We start from the raw sequence: 23,087 nt of genomic DNA, 5'->3' as shown, positions 1-23,087 counted from the left end.
CTTATGTTCTACTGACCGAGTCCTGAAGAACAAAGCTGCCAGACTGGGTCTGCGGCAGGTGGTGAGAGAACCAGCATGAGGGAAAAACCTACTTGACCTCGTCCTCACCAATCTACCTGTTCCAGATGCATCAGTCTATGACAGCATTGGTAGCAGTGACCACCGCATAGTCCTTGTGGAGACGAAGTCCCATCTTCACACAGAGGAAACCCTCCAGCGTGTTGTGTGGCGTTGCCACCGTGCTAAATGGGATAGATACAGAACAGATCTAGCAGCTCAAAACTGGGCATCCATGAAGCACTGTGGGCCTTCAGCAGTAGCAGAATTGTATTCCACCACAATCTGTAACCTCATGGCCCAGTATATCCCTCACACTACCATTACCATTAAGCCAGGGGACCAACCCTGTTTCAGTGAGGAGTGTAGACGAGCATGCCAGGAGCAGCGTACCTAAAAGTGAGGTGCCAACCTGGGGAAGCTGCAACACAGGACTACATGCATGCTAAATAGCAGAAGCAGCGTGCTATAGACTGAGCTAAGCGATCCCACAATCAATTGATCAGATCAAGCTCTGCAGTCCTGCCACATCCAGTCGTGAATGGTGGTGGACAATTAAGCAATGAACAGGAGGAGGAGGAGGCTCCATGAATAGCCCCATCCTCAATGATGGCGGAGCCCAGCACATGAGTGCAAAAGACAAGGCTGAAGCATTTGGAACCATCTTCACCCAGAAGTGCCGAGTGGAGGTCCTGAGGTCCCCACCATCACATAAGCCAGTCTTCAGCCAATTCGATTCATTCCACGTGATATCAAGAACCGGCTGAGCTTACTGGATACAGCAAAGTCTATGGGGCTCGATTTTCACTGAGCCGTGGAGTCGAGTTTGGAGGCGTGCGGAGGTTAAAATCGCAAAAGCTGGCGGGTGGGACCCCCGGGTGGGACCCCCCCCCGGCCTGGTTCCCAACTCCGAGCAATTTTAATTCAGGCGTGTCTGATGGTCCTGACTCCGTCCCGCATCCAACAGGTGGGACTGGTCTTTAAGGCCCTTAATTACTACTAAATGGCCTCTATAATCCTATTTTAACAGGCCCTTGCAAATTTAACCCTTTTCCCACGTAAAACACGCCTGGTGGGAATCACGAATGTGAAATCTGGCGGGAGCACTATTGGATTGCTGACTATCAACTGCAGGTCAACCATTAAAGAGGAGATTTGATCACCCATCATTTGCAGGTGGCAGGACTTAGTGGTCTCGGGCCTGGGGCAACTTTTACAGGGCTTAACCACACCTGTGAAAGGTTGGAGCCTCACACCCATCTCCAGTGTGGCCTCCTGGGAAACCCCTCTCGCCACCTTCACTCAGCGCTTCCTCAACGGAGGCATATACCAGAAGCATGGGAGCCATTTATTTCCTTCCCATCTGGGCATTAGAGGAGCTCGAGTACCAGCCACGGCAGCAGCAGAACCAGGCACAACAGCAGCAGCAGCAGGAGTGCCATGCTGCTGCACACCCACCTGATGCTGCACAGGCCAGAAGGGGCCAGCGCCTGGAAGCCCGTCAGCGCAGGAGATACCCCCCAAACAGGGTCTACAGACGCAGGGTCACCTATCTCTACATGTCTGAGCAGCAGTGCCAAAGGCGACTCCGACTTTCGCGAGAAGTAGTGACTGCCATCTGCGCAATGCTACAGCAAGACCTGCCCAGAGGACCAGGTGGACAAGCATTACCAGTGGCCATCAAAGTCACCACCGCACTCAACTTTTTTGCCTCAGGCTCATTCCAGGAATCAGCAGCAGACATCAGCGGCATCTCCCAGGCGGCCGCACACACTTGCATCATGCAGGTAACCGATGCCCTCTTTGCCCTCGCGCACAATCACATCCATTTCACCAGGGATCGAGCAAGTGGCACGGCGCAAGCGGTTGGATTAGCTCATCTGGCAGGCTTTCCAAGGGTGCAGGGCATCGTTGACTGCACACATGTGGCCCTTAGGGCACCCCATCGCAATCCAGGTATTTTTGTCAACTGCAAGGGCTTCCACTCCCTCAATGTTCAGCTGGTGTGTGACCACAAGAAGGAGATTTTGCATGTTTGTGCCATGTACCCTGGCAGTTGCCATGACTCCTTCATACTGCGCCAGTCTAGTGTGCCTCCGCTATTCAGTCCACCAGACCAACTTAACGGATGGCTACTTGGAGACAAGGGCTATCCCCTGAGGTCATGGCTGATGATGCCGTTGAGGAGGCCAGCCAATGAAGCTGAGGAGCGCTACAACTCCAGCCACATTTCCACCAGATCCATTATCGAACAAACCATCGGTTTGCTGAAGATGCGCTTCAGATGCCTGGATAGATCAGGTGGAGCCCTGCAGTACTCAGCAGCCAGGGTCTCCAGAATTGTCGTGGTTTGCTGTGCACTTCACAACATGGCACAGCGTCGTGGCTTGCAGATTCCTGAGGAGCAAGTGGCTCCTCACCTATCCTCCTCAGATGAGGAGGAGGAGGAGGGTGAAAACGAACATCCTGCAGAGGCCCATCAACCAGCGGCAGCATTACGTGAGAATATTGCTGCCCGGGATGCAAGGAACGCACTCATCCTGGCCAGATTTGCTTAGCCTAGTCAATCAAACACTTTTGCCTCGCAGCTTCTTACCTGAGCATTGACAATGGCCAAGACCCTGCAGATTCCTAGCTATTTGACCAGCATACTGACAATTGCAAGTAATCCTAAGCCCTCAATGTGAAAGCCCCATTCGCGAAATGACACACACCACAACTACAGCAGTAGCCATCAGATTCTTTATTAACATTATTAATCTGATGGCTTTTTCTAACAATACATCAAATTTCACCCAAGTGACTACCCTTGTGACCACTTGTGCTTTATCTTCCTCTTTTTGTGCTCCTACGTCGTGGTTCCCCTGTGGCTTCAGCAGATGTGGAGGCCCCTTGCTCACTTTCCTGCTGCTCCTGTCTCGACACCTTTGGCGGGCATCCTCTAGGGTTGCGAGCCTGTGAGGGCTCGTCAACAGTCTGCTGCTCCTGCGGCTGTGCAGGGGTTGAGACGTCTATCTCACTTGGGTATGGACTCCGGTGGGGCTCTGACTGAGGGCTCTGCAGTGGCATGGAAGTGTGAGCGCTTGGAGAGGAACCCCCACTTCCTTGAGGTCTGCCACCAACCTCCCTCTCATGGGTCAGCTCCCCCTCCGCGCCTGCAAGTGGCTGGAGAGCACCTTGCTGCACATCAGGGGGGCCATGGGGACCCGTATCTGCAATGGCAGTCCTACTCAGAAGGACTTCCATGAAGGTCTGGTTTCTCTGTTCAATAGATGCCCATTGCTCCTCAAGAGATGTCACTCTATTCTGAACAATGACCATGTTTTCCATACCCTGGCGACTAAGCTCCTCCATGGCCGTAGCCCCCCTCTCCTCTGCCGTAGCCATCCTCTCCTGTACGGTAGCCAGCCTTACCACGAAGGGAGCAATCGATTCCACGGAGGTAGCCATTCTTTCCGTGTTGATGCGTTCATGCGCCAATGACTCCACAAAGGCTCTGCTCATGTTCACTATGGACTCCTTCATTCGCTCCACACTCGCAGCTACCCTAGAGACAAAACCTGCCAGAGACTCCTGCATCTGTGCCTGGAGTTCCATCACCTCTGATCTCATGGATGGACCCAGAGGCAGAGGGTCGACATGCTGCTGAACTGAGCTGGCAGAGTCCTGCGCCCTCCGACTAGGACTCTCCACTGCTGTCCCTGTCTCCACAATCTGCTGATGCTCACTTGTGAGCTGTGATACACCAGGTGACAACACTACTCTATGTCCCAAAGGTCCCGCCGAGGCGTGAGTGTCTGCGCTGGTGCTGGGTGCGCTGAATTCTGGTGATGCTGCACCCTCAGAGGTTGCAGCTTCCTCTGAGGAGTCTGGCTGCTCAGCCTCTTCTTCCTGGCTAGGGGGAACAGATGCTTGTGATGGTCCTGTGGGGGAGTAAAGGAGTCAGAGATGTGATGCAAAGGCTACATGCACATAGCTTTGTGCAGTTGCTCATAAGTGCATCTGTTACAGCTTCACAATCATTATCAGCAACTCATGCATTGTCAAAGAGAGATGGGAAACTTTTCTGTCACCAGCTTGCTGTGTTGCACCCGTCTGTCCGTCCCCCACGCGCGATTCATCCTCAATGCCGATGATTTCCAGGGCAGCCTCCTCCCAGGGGGTCTGGTGGGATATGAGGGTGGCCCTCCTCCTGTCCTGGCTCACACTCTCTTGTTGTCAGCTCTCTTTTCCTGTAATGAGGGAGACAAGTGGAGGTTGAGTGCGAATGAAGGAGTGAGTGTAGAGATTGCATAGCATGGATACTTAGAAGGAGACAAAGATGGAGTGATGTTGCAAGACCAAGGGCCCTCCCTGTGTGTTGTCAGTTGTGTTCAAAGCATCAGAGTGATAGGGAGTGTGAGGGCTGCATGGTCGAATAGTTATGTGAATGTGAACATAGAGAGAGAGGGAATGGGTAAGGGTGCATGGATGTCAGTGTCAGGTGGGATGTGGAGGAAGAGATTGCTAAAGCTGAGTGCTGGTGAGGAAAGGCAATGGGGATCAGATTGAGGGTGATGGGAAATTCATACTCACTTTTCCAGTACGCTGAAGGTCATGAAATCTTTTCCTGCACTGTATCCAGGTTCGCCGTGTGACTCCCAAGGAGTTGACCTCCTCAGCCACCTGCAGCCACACAGCCTTGGTCTGAGTGGGAGGCCTCTTCCTCCCTGATGAAGGGAACAGGACCTCTCTGTGGGCCCTAGCCCCATCCACCAATGTCTGCAGTGCCGCCTCATCAAAATGAGGAGCTGCTCTTGCCCTCCCGCTTGTCATCTTTCCTGCAGGCCCCTCTGACACCAAATGGAGGAAGCTTGGAAGCCTGCAGAAGAAGCAAGGCTTGCTTTGGACCTTAAATGCAGCAGCAATGATGACGTCATCGGAGGGGACTTTCAGTCATGAAAAACCCCTTTGCAAAGGCTTCCCACACGCTGCAAATCAATTAGCCAATTGAGTTAAAATTGCATCAATCTCCCACATCCATTTAGATTCGTGTGGGAAACAGGAAATTCGGACAACGCGACAGCAGCCCGCACCCGAGTTAAAATCGAGCCCATGGTCTCCGACAACATCCCGGCTGCCGTGTTGTAGACTTGTGCTCCAGAACTAGCCGCGCCTCTAGCCAAGCTGTTCCAGTATAGCTACAACACTGGCATCTACCCGACAATATGGAAAACTGCCCAGGTATGTCCTGTCCACAAAAAGCAGGACAAATCCAATTCGGCCAATTACCACCCCATCAGTCTACTCTCAATCAACAGAAAAGTGATGGAAGGTGTCGTCGACAGTGCTATCAAGTGGCACTTACTCACCAATAACCTGCTCACAGTTTGGCAAAGACAGAATATGTGAGTAGGCTGGCGGTTAACATAAAAGGGAACCCAAAAATCTTCGACCGGCATGTAAACAGTAAGCGGGTAGTAAGAGGCAGGGTGGGGCCTATTAGTGACAAAGAAAGTAATATATCCTTAGAGGCGCAGGGCAAGGTTAGAATACTCAATGTGTACTTTGTATCGGTGTTTACTAAGGAGGTGGATGCTGACAAAAAGCTAGTGGAAAAGGTAGAAACAATGGAAGGGGTGAAAATTGATAGACAGGATGTACGAGAAAGGCTGGGTATGCTTAGAATGGATAAGTCGCCTGGTCCAGATGGTTTGCATCCCAGGTTGCTAAGGAAATTTGGGGAGGAGATAGCAGAAGGGCTTGCCATAATTTTCCAATCTTCCCTAGATGTGGGGGAGGTGCCTGAGGATTGGAAAGTGGCAAATGTGACACCATTGTTCAAGAAAGGGTGTAAAGACAATCCCAGTAACTACAGGCTGATCAGTTTAACATCAGTGGTGGATAAAGTTTTAGAAACAATAATCAAGGAAAAAATTAACGGGCACTTGGAGCGGTTTAAGCTAATTAAGGAGAGCCAACATGGATTTGTAAAAGGCAGATCATGTTTGACGAATCTAATTGAATTTTTTGATGAAGTAACAGGGAGAATCGATGAACGGAATGCAATGGATGTTGTCTATATAGATTTTCGGAAGGCGTTTGACAAAGTACCACATAGAAGGCTGGTTAACAAAATTGGATTAGATGGGTCAGTGGCAGCTAAGGAGTTGACTTAAGGACAGAAAACAGCAAGTTGTGGTAAATGACTGCCTTTCAGATTGGAGGATGGTACACTGTGGTGTTCTCCAAGGGCCAGTGCTGGGGCCTGGACCTGGATATTGGAATACAAAGCAGAATTTCTAAATTTGCCGATGACACCAAACTTGGGGGTGTGGCAAACATTGAGGATGATAGCAATCGACTGCGACAGGACATAGAAAGGCCAGCAGAATGGGCAGACGAGGCAGATGAAATTTAATGCAGAGAAGTGAGGTGATGCATTTTGGCAGAAGGAACAGGGAGAGGCAATATACACTTAATGGCACAGTTTTAAAGAGTGTGCAGGGACAGAGGGACCTGGGAGATAATGTGCATAGGTCCCAGAATGTGGCAGGACATATTGAGAGAGTGGTTAGCAAAGCTTATGGGATCTTGGGTTTCATAAATAGAGGTATTGAGTACAAAAGTAGAGAAGTTATGCTGAACCTTTATAAAGCACTGGTTAGGCCACAACTGGAGTATTGCGTCCAGTTCTGGTCACCACACTTTAGGAAGAATGTGAAGGCCCTTGAGAGGGTGCAGAGGAGATTTATCAGAATGGTTCCGGGGATGGGGGATCTTAGCTGCAAGGACAGGTTGGAGAAGCTGGATTTGTTTTCATTAGAGCAAAGGAGGTTGAGGGGTGATTTGATAGAGGTGTACAAGATTATGACGGGTTTGGATAGGCTAGACAGGGAAAGGCTGTTCCCACTAGTTGATGGTACGACGACTAGGGGACACAGATTTAAGGTTTTAGGCAAGAGATACAGGGGGGACGTGAGGAAAAACTTTTTTACGTAGCGAGAGGTGAGGACTTGGAACTCGCTGCCGACGGAAGAGGTGGAAGTGGAAAAACTCAATGTTTTCAAGGGGAGACTGGATAGGCACTTGAGGGAAATAAACCTGCAGGGCTACAGGGATAGAGCGGGGGAATGGGACTGACTGGATTGTTCTACAGAGAGTCGGCACGGACTCGATGGGCCGAATGGCCTCCTTCTGTGCTGTTATGACTTTATGAAGCTCAGTTTGGTTTCTGCCAGGACCACTCGGCTCCACACCTCATTACAGCCTTGGTCCAAACATGGACAAAAGAGCTGAATTCCAGAAGTGAGGTGAGAGTGACTGCCCTTGACTTCAAGACAGCATTTGACTGAATGTAGCATCAAGGAGCCCTATTAAAATTGAAGTCAATGGGAATCATGGAGAAAACTCTCCACTGGCTGGAGCCGTACCTAGCACAAAAAAAAATGGTTGTGGTTGTGGAGGTCAATCTTCTCTGCTCCAGGCCATCGCTGCAGGTGTTCCTCAGGGCAATTTCCTAGGCCCAACCATTTTCAGCTGCTTCATCAATGCCCTTCCCTCCATCATAAGGTCAGAAGTGGGGATATTCGCTGATGATTGCACAGTGTTCAGTTCCATTCGCAACTCCTCAGATAATGAAGCAGTCCGTGCCCGCATGCAGCAACACCTGGACGACATTCGGGCTTGGGCTGATAAGTGGCAAGTAACATTCGCGCCACAGGAGTGCCAGGCAATGACTATCTCCAACAAGTAAGAGTCCAGCCATTGCCCCTTGACATTCAACAGCATTACCATCGCTGAATCCCCCACCATCAACATCCTGGGGGTCACCATTGACCAGAAACTCAACTGGACCAGCCACATAAATACTGTGGCTACAAGAGCAGGTCAGAGGCTGGGTATTCTGCAGCGAGTGTCTCACCTCCTGACTCCCCAAAGCCTTTCCACCATCTACAAGGCACAAGTAAGGAGTGTGATGGAATACTCTCCACTTGCCTGGATGAGTGCAGCTCCAACAACACTCAAGAAGCTCGACACCATCCAGGACTAAACAGCCCACTTGATTGGCACCCCATCCACCACACTAATCATTCACTCCCTCCACCACTGGTGTACCGTGGCTGCAGTGTGTACCATCTACAAGATGCACTGCAGCAACTCGCCAAGGCTTCTTCGGCAGCACCTCCCAAACCTGCGGTCTCTACCACCTAGAAGGACAAGGGCAGTAGGTGCATGGGAACACCATCACTTATAAACTCCCCTCCAAGTTACACACCATCCTGGCCTGGAAATATATCGCCGTTCCTTTATTGTTGCTGTGTCAAAATCCTGGAACTCCTGCCCCAACAGCACTGTGGGAGCACCTTCACCTCACGGACTGCAGTGGTTCAAGAAGGCAGCTCACCACCACCTTCTCGAGGGCAATTAGGGATGGGCAATAAATGTTGGCCTAGCCAACGACGCTAACATCCAATGAACAATTTTTTTTTTTAATTGGCTTTTGGCTTCTAAATATTTATAGCATATCAACAATCAATTTAAAAAGCTTGAAAGATAGAAAGACACAGTTATGATGCCTGATCACTTCCTCTGAAATTGCTCAAAGCACTTTTTTAAATTCGTTTTTATGAATATGGGCATCGCTGGCAAGGCCAGCATTTATTGCCCATCCCTAATTGCCCTCGAGAATGTGGTGGTGAACCGTCTTCTTGAACCGCTGCAGTCCGTGTGGTGAAGGTACTCCCACAGTGCTGTTAAGGTAGGGAGTTCCAGGATTTTGACCCAGCGACGATGAAGGATCGACGATATACTTCTAAGTCAGGATGGGGTGTGACTTGCAGGGGAACTTGGAGGTGGTAGTGTTCCCTTGCGCCTGCTGCCCTTGTCCTTCTAGGTGGAAGAGGTCGCAGGTTTGGGAGATGCTGCCGAAAAAGTCTTGGTGAGTTGCTGCAGTGCATCTCGAAGATGGTACACACTGCAGCCACGGTATGCCGGTGGTGGAGGGAGTGAATGTTTCATATATAATGAATTACTTTAAATGCAGTGACTTTTTATTAGGCAAATGTAACAGCGATTTTGCACACAGCAAGGACATGAAAACCGCAAGCAGTTAGGCTGCGATTTTGCCAGCGCTCAGAGGGCAGGTTTGGAGTGGGGTCAGCTGTAAAATTCGAAATGATTGATAGTGGGTTGGGAACCTGCCACGAACCCGCCTCCATGTAAGTTTCCAAGGTGTCGGGTCTGCGATTTCAGAACAGACCCAACACCAAGCGGCAGGTGAGGCATTTAAGATAGTTAACTGCTTGTTAACTGCTATTTTGCTGGTCTTTTTCTATTTTCCCACATTTTTAACGGGGTTCCTGTCGGTCGGGGATCATGTCAGGTAAGTATGTCGGGTTCTCTGTCTCCCCATTGCTGTGAATAGCTGATAGCTGCAAAAGTGGTATGAACGCTGGCTGTCACATGATGCACCAGGTTAACACCACCCCACACCAGCACCATAAGACATTCCTACAATGACCAAGCCATTCCTTTCACACTCATCACCATTGCGGGGGATACCGTTATGTCTCACCATTCACTGTAACTCACTAAGACACTTCCAAAGGTGAGCACAGATCTGTAAAATAAGGCAAAGTGTTGAAAATAAAGATTTCAATGTTTGACAACAAATTAACAGAAAATTTACATGAACATTGCATAAGACACCCAAGTGCCTACCCTTGTGTGTTGTTAGTTGGAATGATTGGACTAAGATGAGGGTGAGTGCGAGGGGTGGCTCGTGAGATGGGGAAGTGATAATGTAGATAGGGATGGGTGGCGGTGCAAGGTAAGTTGGTGTGAGTAAGGATGTGCAGGGGTAGGGTAGGGAAGGCAGAGTTATAGGGATGTGATGAATGGTACAGCAGGATGAGGTTGAGTGTGGCTTTGCAGTAATGTTTCGTGATCTACCGAGATAATTGAAAGGTTTGCACCACTGCAGCCTAGTCCTCCTGATGACATCCCTGCTTTTGCCCTCCTGTGTAATGTGCAACCAGGCTGCGTTGGGGAGGTTTCTTCTGCCCATAGGAAGGGAAGAGAATCTCCCTGCGTGCTGTGACTTCCTCCATAAACATATGGAGGGAGTCATGTGAGAGCCTGGGTGCAGCCGTGCCCCTTTGTGCAGTGCTTGTCAGTGTTTGCAGCACCTCCATGCTGCAGAACACTTGACAGCACAAATGTCAAAATAAATATGGACCTGGCCCCTTTAAGGAAACCGGCTGATGACACGTCATCAAATGACGTCATCAGACCCACTTCCTTTTAATTGGCTGGAAACCCCGCAGGGCAGGCTTAACAAGGCCAATCAAAGGAAAATCCTTTTGACAGAGCGGCTGCAGCCGGGAGCGGGACCGGAACCTGCCAACCAGCACTCCGCCGCGAACCCGCCTCCACTGGGAAAATCCAGTCCTTGATCTCTCTCAATGGTATTGATTGAGGGAGGAATGTTAGTCAGGACCCCGGGAGTACTGCCTGTTCTTTGAATAGTACCATCAGAAGATCAAATGGGTATTGCTTTATTGTCTCAATTGAAGACTTGAATGCACCAATAATTCTGAGTGTGTCCATCTGGTGACTTGGCACTGTGGAAAGTTTCATTAAAAAAAAATAGTTTAAAATATGTGCTTAATATTGTTATGCAAACCACTTTGATATATTCGTGCAAAATGTGCTAAGGTGTTACATAAATGAATTTTTCTCAGCAGACAAGCCTGTAAAATGGGTTGTCTTGGACAAAACGAGTTTTACCCCCACCTCAAAAGCATCATAAATGTACCGTATCCAGTAGTAGAAATGTGACTCAAAGAGAGTTGAGCTGTCTTGGCAATCTCTTTGAATTTGAGCCACTTGCTGGTAAACAACTTTCACTGAATAAATTTGACACCTATTCATACTTATGTTACAATGACTAGTTCCTGCTGCGTTCCTTTAAGGAGTACTGGGATAACAAGGAAGGGTACACCCCAAAGTGATGTAATTGGGTATTAACGTTGTCCAAAGATAGTTTCTTAGGAGGTGCTGAGAAGGCACTTAATCCTGATATTCCTTCTAAATCAGAAAATCACAAAGGGTTACTTACCTGTGTTAGTGTGATCCTCAGTCGTCTAAGTATGTTGGGCAGTGTATACTGAGGTAGATATGTGGAGCAGAGCGAGCCAGCGCTGGTGGGGAAAGCTATTATTGATGACCTTTCCCAAACCAAGATTAAAACGCTCCAATGTTAACAATTTAATAGCAGCGCGCACTGTACTTGGGGAAAATTGGCCAAGAATTTGTTGCTTTTATCTAGCCTGGAAATACAATCTCCATCATTTGGAGTAAGCTAATCCAGTAATTATTCTTTTAACAGACAAAATCGTAGTTTGGTGTCTGGAAACATTTTACTTTTTTACTGTACAAATTATTTCAGTGTTGAAACTAGGTCGGAATAAATAACTTCCACAAATGACAACATCCAGCTTTTAGCTGATGCCAATATTTTGTTGTCTGTCAGTACATTTTTATTTTGCTTTTCCAAATAGCTATTTCCTACAGTAGGTATAGTAGGTTCCATGGGAATATTTGTACTATGATTAGTTGCACACTTATTGTTGTATTAATGCCAATCAAAGTATTACACAGTGGGCGTAAGTGTTAACTTTGTCAAAAATGTTCAGATACTGTGAAAAATGATATGCCCTCTTCACTAGATTGTAAAATATTTAAAAGTTGTATGAGGATAATTTCTAATTCTTGAAAATAAAAGGTGTGGCAAAGTTCTTGAAATTACTTAGAAGAGATTCATGTGCCTCCGTGCTTATCATATATTTGCTAGTAAAAGACACATATGTCAGTAGTATTATCTTTTTGTATATTCTGGAATGGAATTTGTCATACTGTACATACTAACACTTGTCATTCACATTTTTTAGGTGACACTTTCAGCAGCAGCCCAGACAGTACACCAATGGGAAGCATAGAGTCTCTGTCCTCTCATTCATCAGAACTAAACAGTTCCTCTAAAACCAGCTCCTCTCAACACCATTTAAAAAGGGAGATAGGAGATAATGGAATACCATGGGTGTCAGCACCTGTATCATTGCCTGGACAAAAGGGCACACTCATCTGGACCACAAGCCCAGAATCAAGCTCCAGTGAAGATACAGTTAAAACAGATGGTCAGTCAGATTCTCAGAGTCTGTTGTCTGTTATTAACCCAGGAAACACATCTCAGCCATTAAGTCTGTGCAGTGAAGGACCTCATAAATATACTGGGCTTAAAAGATCAATAACGACTTCACTAACTTCTCTCCCTACAACAGATGGTAGGTTCATAGGTAGTTTTTTTAATGATTAAAATTGCTAATTGCAAAGTAAAAATAATATTAAGGGTTTTTGTTAAATTCTTTCCAGGTACTAATACTAGAACTTTTAGTAGTTCTGTTCAGAATCTTTCTTCAATGGATTTAAAAGATACACCTAAAACTGCATCCAACCCAGCACTTCCTCCAAAGATGACTGTTAGACGAAGACTAGACTCATCAGCAAGCAATGGCTATCAGAAACCTGGATCAGTGTAAGTACTATTGTTGTGAAAAATCTTTTGCAATAGCAGCTAACTTGTCTAGTGCAAAGAATCGGTACTGATGCACACTTTGGCTGTAATTTTAATTTGGAGGCAGGTAGGGAGCTGGGGTGCTGGAAAGCGGTCGGGAGACCCGCCCCACATCCCACCTCCGTTAAAACAGGGAGTGAGCGGGTTGGGGCCGGGATTCAGTTTTTTAACTCTTTAACCTCCCAGCCGATTCCAACCCACTTGTTTTTTGGGGTTAAAATTCCCCCCTTTATGTCTTAGTTTACTATACATTTGGTGTTGATGCAGTGAGCTTTCTTGCACCATACTGGTGGGAAACGTGCAGTACAATGTTTCTCATGTAGTTTGGTGTCGTTAACAAAATTGCCTGGAACAGATAATGGACCTCAGGTGATCACGTGATCAAACCTCCAGGAATGCCTCTAATCAGAGATGGCAACCCTACTCCACCAGTACATCAGGTACTAATGAGCTACCAACATCCTCCTACCTACCCCCAAGTGCTTCAAACATCAGCAGCTGCAGCACACGGAGGAAGGGGGTCCCAGACAGGTGTCTGCAGGATATTAATCCCCCCCCCCCCCACACAATTTGGCTGGGATTTCCCAGACACACCAGTCTTACAGCAGCCACCTTGTCCTGTGGAGGCTGCCAACGTAGCAGATCCCAGGATCAGGACATCCCACCCTCGATGGAAAGCACGTGGGTTGGCAATGAGCTAAGAAATCCAACAAACTGAAAATGAACTGAAATCACATCACGCTGGCAGGGCTCCAGAATTAGGCATGATCCCAGGTGAGGGCAAAAAAAAAAAGAAGGAATGCTATAGGAGCTACAGCCAATCCCGGAATGTTTAGCTCTTCCAGTTTACTGTACATACAATAGCCATTTTGAAAATAAGGACACCTGATACAAGTTCCTTAGGTGTCCCGAATCTACAGGTTTCACTGTATATAACAATTATATTTATATACCACCTTTAATGTAGTAAAATATGCCAAGACACTTCACAGAAGCGTTATGAAACAAAATTTGACACGAGCCAGATATTAGAACCAGTGACAAAAGCTTGCTCAAAGAGGTAGGTTTTAAGGAGCGTCTTAAAGGAGGAGAGAGAGGCGGAGAGATTTAGGAAGTGAATTCCAGAGCTCAGGACCAAGGCAGCTGAAGGCACAGCTGCCAATGGTGGAGTGATGCAAAATTGTGGATGCGGAAGAGGCCAGAATTGGAGGAGCGCAAAGATCTTGATGGGATGTAGGGCTGGAGGAGGTTACAGAGTAGAGAGGGGCGAAGCTATGGAAGGATTTGAAAACAAGGATGAGAATTATTTTAATTCTTTGATTTATTTGCAGTAAGTTACTACTCTGAAAAAAATGATAGGGATCAGAACTGACGTGTTCCAAGCTCAAAAATAATCTGAATTAGCCAAGTCAGCTTGGCTTATTTTGTATCATTCTCACCTCTGAGTCAGAAGGTTGTAGGTTTGAACCCCATTCTAAGAGTTGAACACATAATTTAGGCTGATTCTGCCTCTCTCACCCGAAAGCACCGAAAACAACTGGTCATCCATCGCATTTGCTGTTTGTGGGATCTTGCTGGGCACAAATTAGCTGTAATATTTACCTATGTAACAACAGTGACTGCACTTCAAAAAGCAAATCACTGATTATGAAGAGATTTAGGAAATCCTGAGGACATGATACGCCACTAAATAAATTCAACTTTTATATTTCCAGCATTTTCTGTTTTTATTTTATATTTAATTGTTAGGTAAACAATTCACAAATTTATCACAATCTGGCTGCCTTGGGTCTGTATTCTTTTTTTTAATGTACCCATATGCAGAGGAACAAGTTGCCCCTCTGCATCCCATTTTGTGTATCCCATGGACGTATACTCTCCAAAATGGTAGGTGACTCAATGAAGTGACTGGCAAAACAGTATTCATTTGGCACCTCTTGAACTGACAAAAAAATTAAAAAATAAGCAGATACTGGCCTCAGTCTTCCAAAACCAGCTGATTGAACATTTGTCCAAAATAAAATTAAGAAAAAATCATGAACCACAGAGGACAAAAATTTTGAAGAATCCACTGGTCCTTCTAATCCATACCAGTGACACGGTTTACAGGAGTGGCCTCCACACAGTCCTCATCAATTCCTTAAGTTAGCACTTTATTCTAACCAAGAGACACACTCTGGGTGAGGGGCTGAAGAGGTGTGGTAGGCAGGTGGGGGGTGCGCAGTGAGAGGGAAAGAGTGAAGACAGGAAATAGCAGGGCTCCTTGCGAGGTGTAAATATAAAGACATGTCCCAATAGGTAGATGTATTTTTATTTAAAGAAGCGAGATAGGGAATTACAGAAAATACTCTTCTGCCCAAGCTTTTTTTTTCTTCAGATTATTCTGTTTATTAGACTGGAATGAATATTATTGGTCCTCATATTTTAAGGAACATGTCTAGTTTTAATAGTTTATATGGACTTTAATGCATTAGCATTATATAAAAAGGGTGAATTCTGATTAACTTTGTAATATCAAAAGACCATCCTTTCCAATTATCTTGATTTGTTGAAACGTTTACCCCTCTCCCCAGGGTTGCATCCAGAGCTCAGTTGTTTGAAAATATTGGTACTGCTAAACAAAATTCCTCCAGATGGTAAGAACCTAACTTTGTGTTCTAAGTACTTATTTCTATCACATTTGTTAACATTTGTACTTTGAACCCGAGAATTAAGTTATTGTTGCCATTTGCAACGTGTCTTTTGAAACAGTAAATGGTTCCCATGAGTATCCGGGTACCATCCCTGTGAACAATTAAAGACCTGTTGGGTGTCAGTCTCTCAAGTTCTAATGGAATAATTGAGATTCTCTTACTTGTATGCTGGATATCATAAACAATAGTCAATCATGTGACTCCTTATTAAAATACTTGTAGGCACAAAATTGGTGGTGCATTTCTAGGGAGGTCTGAGGCCATGCGTTATTGGAAAAGTTTGAATTTAACATTGAAGTTGATGCTATTTAGTGATGTTTTAAGCACTTTAATACTTCACAATTAATAGATTTTTAATTTTAGTCCCATAACATAACCACTATGCTACTGTTCCTGTGTAATGCTGGCTCTCTCCCTCCCCACTCCTTTTCAATTAATGCTGGTACTCTCCCTCCCCAACCCTAAAGCACATCTTGCACCTTCTGCTCCCTTCCTTCTGTCCTTCATTCTCTTCAATCTACCCCATCCTTCTCCCCTTCTGTTCCCTTTATCAGTCACATCTTCACCCTGTTAAAGGCCTTGACCTCGCTCCATCAGTGTAGGGTTTTCCACTAAGCAATTAGGACAAATGCTTTAATTGGCCTCTACAGATGCAAGTCATAGGTGCTCGCTATTTAAGTGTTCTCATCTTTTAATTTGGGGCAGAGTCAACTCCAGGGCACAATGGCAGCTGGAAGTTCTGCACTTCCAGCAATTTCAGACACACTGGGCTCGAATTTCACAGGGCCGTGGAGGCGGGAATGGAGGCATGTGGGGTGTTAAAATTGCAAAAAGTGGCGGGCGGGCCCAACCCTGTCTCCATCCCGCCTCCAAGCAATTTTCAAGAAATCGCGTTTACTGCTCCCATCTCCGTCCCGCCTCCAAGAAGCGGGATAGGCCCTTAAGGCCCATAACAAGCACTAAATTGCCTCTATTATCCCATTTTGAAAGGCCTTGGTGATTTTAACCCTTTTCTGACGTGAAGCATGCCTGCTCTGAAACACGACGGTGAAACCTGGCAGGAGCACAATTGGATTGCTGACTATTAGCTGCAGCTCCACCATTAAATAGGATATTTGATCAGCCATCATTTGCAGGTGGCAGGACTTTGTTGTCTCAGGTCTGGGGGAACTTTTAGAAGGCATAACCACAGCTGTGGAAGTTTGGAGACTGACACCCATCTCCAGTGTGACCTCCTGGGAAACCCCTCTCGCCACCTTCACTGAGCGCTTCCTCAACTGAGGCATATACCAAGTAATCCTAAGCCCTCAATGTGGAAGTCCCATTAGCAAAATGACACACGCCACAACTGCAGCAGTAGCCATCAGATTTTTTATTTACAGTAACCATCTGATGGCTTTTTAACATTAAACATCAAATTTCACCCAAGTGACTACCCTTCTGACTATTTGTGCAGTATCTTTCTCTTACGCATGCTCCTACGTGGTGCTTCCCCTGTGGCTTCAGCAGATGTGGAGGCCCCTTGCTCACTTTCTTGCTGCTCCTGTCTCGACACCTTTGGCGGGCGTCCTCTGGGGTTGCGAATCTGTGAGGGCTCGCCAACAGTCTGCTGCTCCTGCGGCTGTGCAGGGGTTGAGACGCCGATCTCAGTTGGGTGTGGACTCTGGTGGGGCTCTGACCGAGGGCTCTGCAGTGGCATGGAAGTGTGAGCGCTTGGAGAGGAGCCCCCACTTCCTTGAGGTCTGCCACCAACTTCCCTTTCATGGGTCAGGTCCCCCTTAGCGCTTGCAAGTGGCTTGAGAACACCTTGCTGCACATCAGGGGGGCCATGGGGACCCGTATCTGCACTGGCAGTCCTACTCAGAAGGACTTCCATGAAGGTCTGGTTTCTCTGTTCAATAGATGACCATCGCTCCTCCAGAGATGTCATTCTATTCAGAACACTCACCATGTTTTCTGCACCCTGGCGACTTATCACCTCCATGGAGGTTGCCATCCTTTCCATGGTGATGCGTTCATGCGCCAATGACTCCACAAAGACTCTGCTCATGTTCGCAATGGACTCCTCTATTCGGTCCACACTTGCAGCGACCCTGGAGACAAAACCTGCCAGAGACTCCTGCATCTGTTCCTGGAGTTCCAGCACCGCTGATCTTGTGGATGGACCCAGAGGCAGAGGGTCGACATGCAGCTGAGCCGAGCTGGCAGAGTCCTGCGCCCTCCGACAAGGACTCTCCACTGCTGTCCCTGTCTCCACAATCTGCTGATGCTCACTTGTGAGCTGTGATACACCAGGTGACAACACTACTCTATCTCGCGAAGGTCCCGCCGAGGTGTGAGTGTCTGCGCTGGTGCTAGGTGTGCTGAATTCTGCTGACGCTGTGCCCTCAGAGGTTGCAGCTTCCTCTGAGGAGTCTGGATGCTCACGCTCTTCCTCCAGGCTAGTGGGGACGGATGCTTGTGATGGTCCTGTGGGGGAGTAAAGGAAAGAGTCAGAGATGTGATGCCAAGGTTACATGCATATTGCAGATGATCATTAGTCCATCTGTTAGAGCTTCAGAATCATTATCAGCGACTCATGCAATCTCAATGAGAGAGATGGAAAACTATTCTGTCACCAGCTTGCTGTGGTGTACCCGTCTGTCCGTCCCCCACTTGCGCATCGTCCTCCACTCCCACGATCTCCAGGACCATCTCCTCCCAGGGGGTGAGCTGGGCTACCGAGGGTGGCCCTCCTCCTGTCCTCGCTCTTTCCCTCTTATTGTGAGCTCTCTTTTCCTGCAATGAGGGAGACAAGTGGAGTTTGAGTGAGAATGAAGGAGTGAGTGTAGAGAATCCATAGCATAGATGCTTAGAAGGAGAAAAAGATGGAGTGAGGAGGCAAGACCAAGGGCCCTCCCTGTGTGTTGTAAGTTGTTTTCATAGCATCACAGTGATAGGGAGTGTGAGGGCTGCATAGTCGAATAGTTAGGTGAATGTGACCATAGAGAGAGAGGGAATGGGTAAGGGTGCATGGATGTCAGTGTCAAGTGGGATGTGGAGGAAGAGATTGCTAAAGCTGAGTGCTGGTGAGGAGAGGCAATGGGGATCAGATTGAGGGTGATGGGAAAGTCATACTCACTTTTCCAGTGCGCAGAAGGTCATGAAACCTCTTCCTGCACTGAAGCCAGGTTCTGCGGGTTATCGACAGAGTTGACCTCCTGGGCCACCTGGATCCACACAGCCTTGGTCTGAAGAAGGGAAGAGCACCTCTTTATTGGCTCTTGCTCCCTCCACTAAAGCTTGCAGGGCGACATCATCAAACCTGGGAGCAGACCTAGGTCTCTCACTGGTCATTCTGCCTCCAGGTCCCTGTAGCATGAAAGGGCAAAAGGTTGGCAGTCTGCAGAAGAAGCAAGGCTTGTTGCAGACCTTAAATACAGCAGCAATGATGACGTCATCGGAGGCGAGTTTCAGACTGAAAAAAACTAATTGGGCCATGGGTTTCCACACGCTGGAACTCAATTGCCCACTTTTGTTAAAATCGCTTCATTCTCCCACATGGATTTAGAATCGGGTGGCTAACATGAAAAGCGGATTACACAGCCCCAGCCCACCCCAGTAATGTTACTCAAAGGGTTGACGGTGGATAGGCAATGACAAACATTCAAAGATCGCATGGATGAACTACAGAATTTGTTCATCCCTGTTTGGCATAAAAATAAATCAAAAAAGGTGACTCAACCGTGGCTAACAAGGGAAATTTAGGGATAGCATAAGATCCAAGGAGAAGACATATAAATTGGCCAGAAAAAGCAGTAACCTTGAGGATTGGGAGCAGTTTAGAATTCAGCAAAGGAGGACAAAGGGATTAATTAAGAAGGGAAAAATAGAGTATGAGAGTAAGCTTGCTAGGAACATAAAAACTGACTGTAAAAGCTTTTATAGATATGTGAAGTGAAAAAGATTGGTGAAGTCAAGCGTAGGTCCCTTGCAGTCAGAATCAGGGGAATTTATAATAGGGAACAAAGAAATGGCAGACCAATTAAATACATACTTTGGTTCTGTCTTCACAAAGGAGGACACAAATAATCTCCCAGAGATGTCGGGGAACATAGGGTCTGATGAAAGGGAGGAACTGAAAGAAATCAGTATTTGTAGGGAAATGGTGTTAGGGAAATTGACGGGATTGAAGGCCGATAAATCCCCAGGGCCTGATAATCTACATCCTAGGGTATTTAAGGAAGTGGCCCTAGAAATAGTAGATGCATTGATGGTCATCTTCCAAAATTCGATAGACTCTGGAACAGTTCCCATGGGTTGGAGGGTAGCTAATGTTACCCCACTATTCAAAAAAGGTGGTAGAGAGAAAATGGGGAATTATAGACCAGTAAGCCTGACATCGGTAGTGGGGAAAATGCTAGAATCCATTATAAAAGATGTAATAGCAGAGCACTTGGAAAACAGACAGGATCGGACAAAGTCAACATGGATTTACAAAAGGTAAATCGTGCTTGACTAATCTACTGGAATTTTTGAGGATGTAACTGGTAGAATAGATAAGAGAGAACCAGTGGATGTGGTGTATTTGGACTTTCAGAAGGCTTTCGATAAGGTCCCGCATAAGGGATTAGCGTGTAAAGTTAAGGCACATGGGATTGGGGGCATGGTACTGACTTGGATAAAGAACTGGTTGGCAGACAGGAAGCAAAGAGTTGGAATAAACGGGTCTTTTTCCAAGTGGCAGGCAGTGACTAGTGGGGTACCGCAGGGATCGGTCCTAGGACCCCAGCTATTCACTATATATATAAATGATCTTGACGAGGGAACTAGATGTAATATCTCCACGTTGGCAGACGACATAAAGCTGGGTGGGCGTGTGTGCTGTGAGGGGGATGCCGAGAAACTTCAGTATGATTTGGACAGGTTGGGTGATTGGGCAGAAACTTGGCAGATGCAGTATAATGTGGATAAATGCGAGGTTATCCACTTTGGTGGCAAAAACAGGAAGGCAGATTATTATCTGAACGGCAATAGATTGGGAGAAGGGGAAGTGCAACGAGACCTGGGTGTCCTTGTGCGCCAATCGCTGAAGTTAAGGATGCAGGTGCACCAGGCGGTTAAGAAAGCAAATGGTATGTTGGCCTTCGTAGCGAGAGGGTTCGAGTACAAGAACAAGGATGTCTTGCTGCAGTTGTACAGGGCCTTGGTGAGACCACACCTTGAGTATTGTGTGCAGTTTTGGTCGCCTTATCTGAGGAAGGATGTTCTTGCCATGGAAGGAGTTCAGCGAAGATTCACCAGACTGATACCTGGGATGGCAGGAATGACGTATGAGGAGAGATTGGGTCGATTGGGCTTATACTCGCTGGAGTTTAGAAGAATGAGAGGGGATCTCATTGAAACTTATAAAATTCTAACAGGACTGGACAGACTGGATGCAGGAAGGATGTTCCCGATGGCCAGGGAGTCCAGAACCAGGTGCCACAGTCTAAGGATAAGGGGTAAGCCATTTAGGACTGAGATGAGGAGGAATTTCTTCACCCAGAGAGTGGTGAACCTGTGGAATTCTCTACCACAGAAGGAAGTGGAGGCCAATTCATTAAATATATTCAAGAAGGAGTTGGATATATTTCTTAAGGCTAAAGGGATCAAGGGGTATGGGGAGAAGGCAGGGACAGGGTACTGAATTTGGATGATCAGCCATGATCTCATTGAATGGCGGAGCGGGCTCGAGGGGCCGAATAGCTTACTCCTGCTCCTATCTTCTGTGTTTCTATGTAACAATCGAGCCCACTCTCTTTAAACTGACTAAAATCAGCTACTAACTGACTCTTCGGTTACACTGCAGTCAATTAATAGGACCTGGGCAAACAACAACTGTGTTTGATCCCATATGTAATGTTTTTCAACTGACAACTAATAGAAGCATTGTTTGCTAAATAAGTAAGCTGACAGATAACCAATCTTACAAAGAAAGTGACAGATTCCCATTCAGGTGGATATACCAAATCTTGTTGGAGCAAACTCCTGAAATTCTGGGACAAAGTTATATCATTTTAATTTGAAGCTCACCTTTGCTTACAGCTTGCTCATGTGACATGGCCAACTCACAAATAGGATTTGCCCAATGTTGATGAGCTCTGCATTTCAACTTGGTGATATTAGGATTGTTGTTTGTAACTGATGCAGAGGTGAATACTGCATTACTTATATAATGCTGTGAACGTAGGCAAAATGTTAATGTTATTGTTGATCCAAATGAGGCTAATTAAGTACTGTATATAGAGACTGATTGTTACTTTTTTGAATGAGAACAAAGGCACTTAAAAAATAAATGCCTTTGACATGGACTGTGTTTGGAAATACTCTTGAGAACATATATAGTCATTAGTTGGTTACTTAAACAGTTTTGTAAAATAATCAGCTGACTGTTTTTGGGAAGTAAAACCTGAAGCTCCCATGGCCTCATGATTTGCTGCATTTGTGGGACATATAAGAGGTAATAAAGCATCGCCATCAGTTTAAGTGAGTTGCAGTATTTGAAGGATATCACTGATCATCCATCTTCCCACATCTCTTAGGAACAGTGAAGCAATCACAATCACAATCCAACTCAAAGCTTCACTAACAGTCTGTGCATAGTGTGCAGCAGAAGACGCATGCAAAACCCATCAGTGAGATAGGAGCCAGACCATAATTGCAGTTAATAAATTGGCATTCTAATAATTTAAATTTGTAAAAAAGAATTGTGGCAGTATACCATGGATGGTGTATTTTTAAAAAAAAGCTTGCAACCATAGGATGTTTAGGAAGGTTAAAATAGTTACAATGTAGGTTGTGTATTATATGGTAAAATTTACTTCTCAAATAGATATCTTGTTAAAATGTAATATAAGGAAATTATGTACTTACTAGTAATTGTACTACAAGTGTTTTATGATTAATGTTATTTTTTTGAAACAGCCAAGCCAAAGCTATGTATGCTTGTAAAGCAGAGCACAGCCACGAGCTTTCTTTCCCACAGGGGGCAATGTTCACTAATGGTGAGTTCTAAGATTATTTATAATAGAATTCTTGTTGTAAAATCAAAATCAAAATACTGGTTAAAGTGCTGTATCATTAACTGTTCAAATATGAATTCATTGTTAGACGGTGCATGTATCTATTTGGAATACATAAGAACATTATACGGGTTATATTTTCAAATGCATGTTATATATTCAGATTTATAAATCGTTCCTTATTCATTTAATCACCACATACAATTAAGAATTTGTATCATCCCATTAAGAGTGGGGCTGAAGTAATTGAGTTGGAATTTCATCTTTATAAACTATCTTGATCAAGTGACCTTCTCTACTGTATGCAAGGTCTTGATCTAGGTCAGTCTCTTTTACTGTCACTGTCAGTTTTCTCTGTTGCCCTGCACATTGGAAAAAGTACATTTTCAGCATTTATTGGTTGCTTGGTTCTATTTACTCAGCCTAGTTTTTTTATGCTCTGAAAACAATCTAGTAGTAAAGGTTTGCAAGTTTATCAACTTCTGGTGAAGTTTTATAAATACTAAGTCATCAGTGCTACTTTAACCCAGCAGATGCTTGCGGCATTCCTGCATTGATTCACCAACTTAGTTGGTTCAGTCTTAGTTAACCGCTCTTTGACTTCCGGTCAATTCTAGCTTCCTGTTCACACTCCTGGTTCTAAACTCCCCAGTGCCTGATATATGCAACCTGTTTCTG

At 46.1% G+C, this 23,087-nt stretch overlaps 1 protein-coding gene across 1 annotated transcript in view; it reads left to right on the top strand.

The window, feature by feature from the left end:
• arhgap42a (Rho GTPase activating protein 42a) overlaps window positions 1–23,087 on the top strand; it is a 604,917-nt gene that overhangs the window by 544,957 nt on the left and 36,873 nt on the right. Inside the window, exons 20-23 of the mRNA XM_085998730.1 lie at window positions 11,991–12,383; window positions 12,472–12,634; window positions 15,247–15,309; window positions 22,312–22,391. Of these exons, the coding sequence (XP_085854856.1) occupies window positions 11,991–12,383; window positions 12,472–12,634; window positions 15,247–15,309; window positions 22,312–22,391 (699 nt within the window). The remainder of the gene's footprint in view (window positions 1–11,990; window positions 12,384–12,471; window positions 12,635–15,246; window positions 15,310–22,311; window positions 22,392–23,087) is intronic.

The sequence above is a fragment of the Somniosus microcephalus genome, chromosome 10, assembly GCF_052327205.1.
Source record: "Somniosus microcephalus isolate GS21.2 chromosome 10, FLI_Smic_1.0, whole genome shotgun sequence".
NCBI classification, from domain to species: domain Eukaryota; kingdom Metazoa; phylum Chordata; class Chondrichthyes; order Squaliformes; family Somniosidae; genus Somniosus; species Somniosus microcephalus.
The sequence above is the reverse complement of the archived record's forward strand: the minus strand, read 5'-3'. Positions and strand labels throughout refer to the sequence as shown.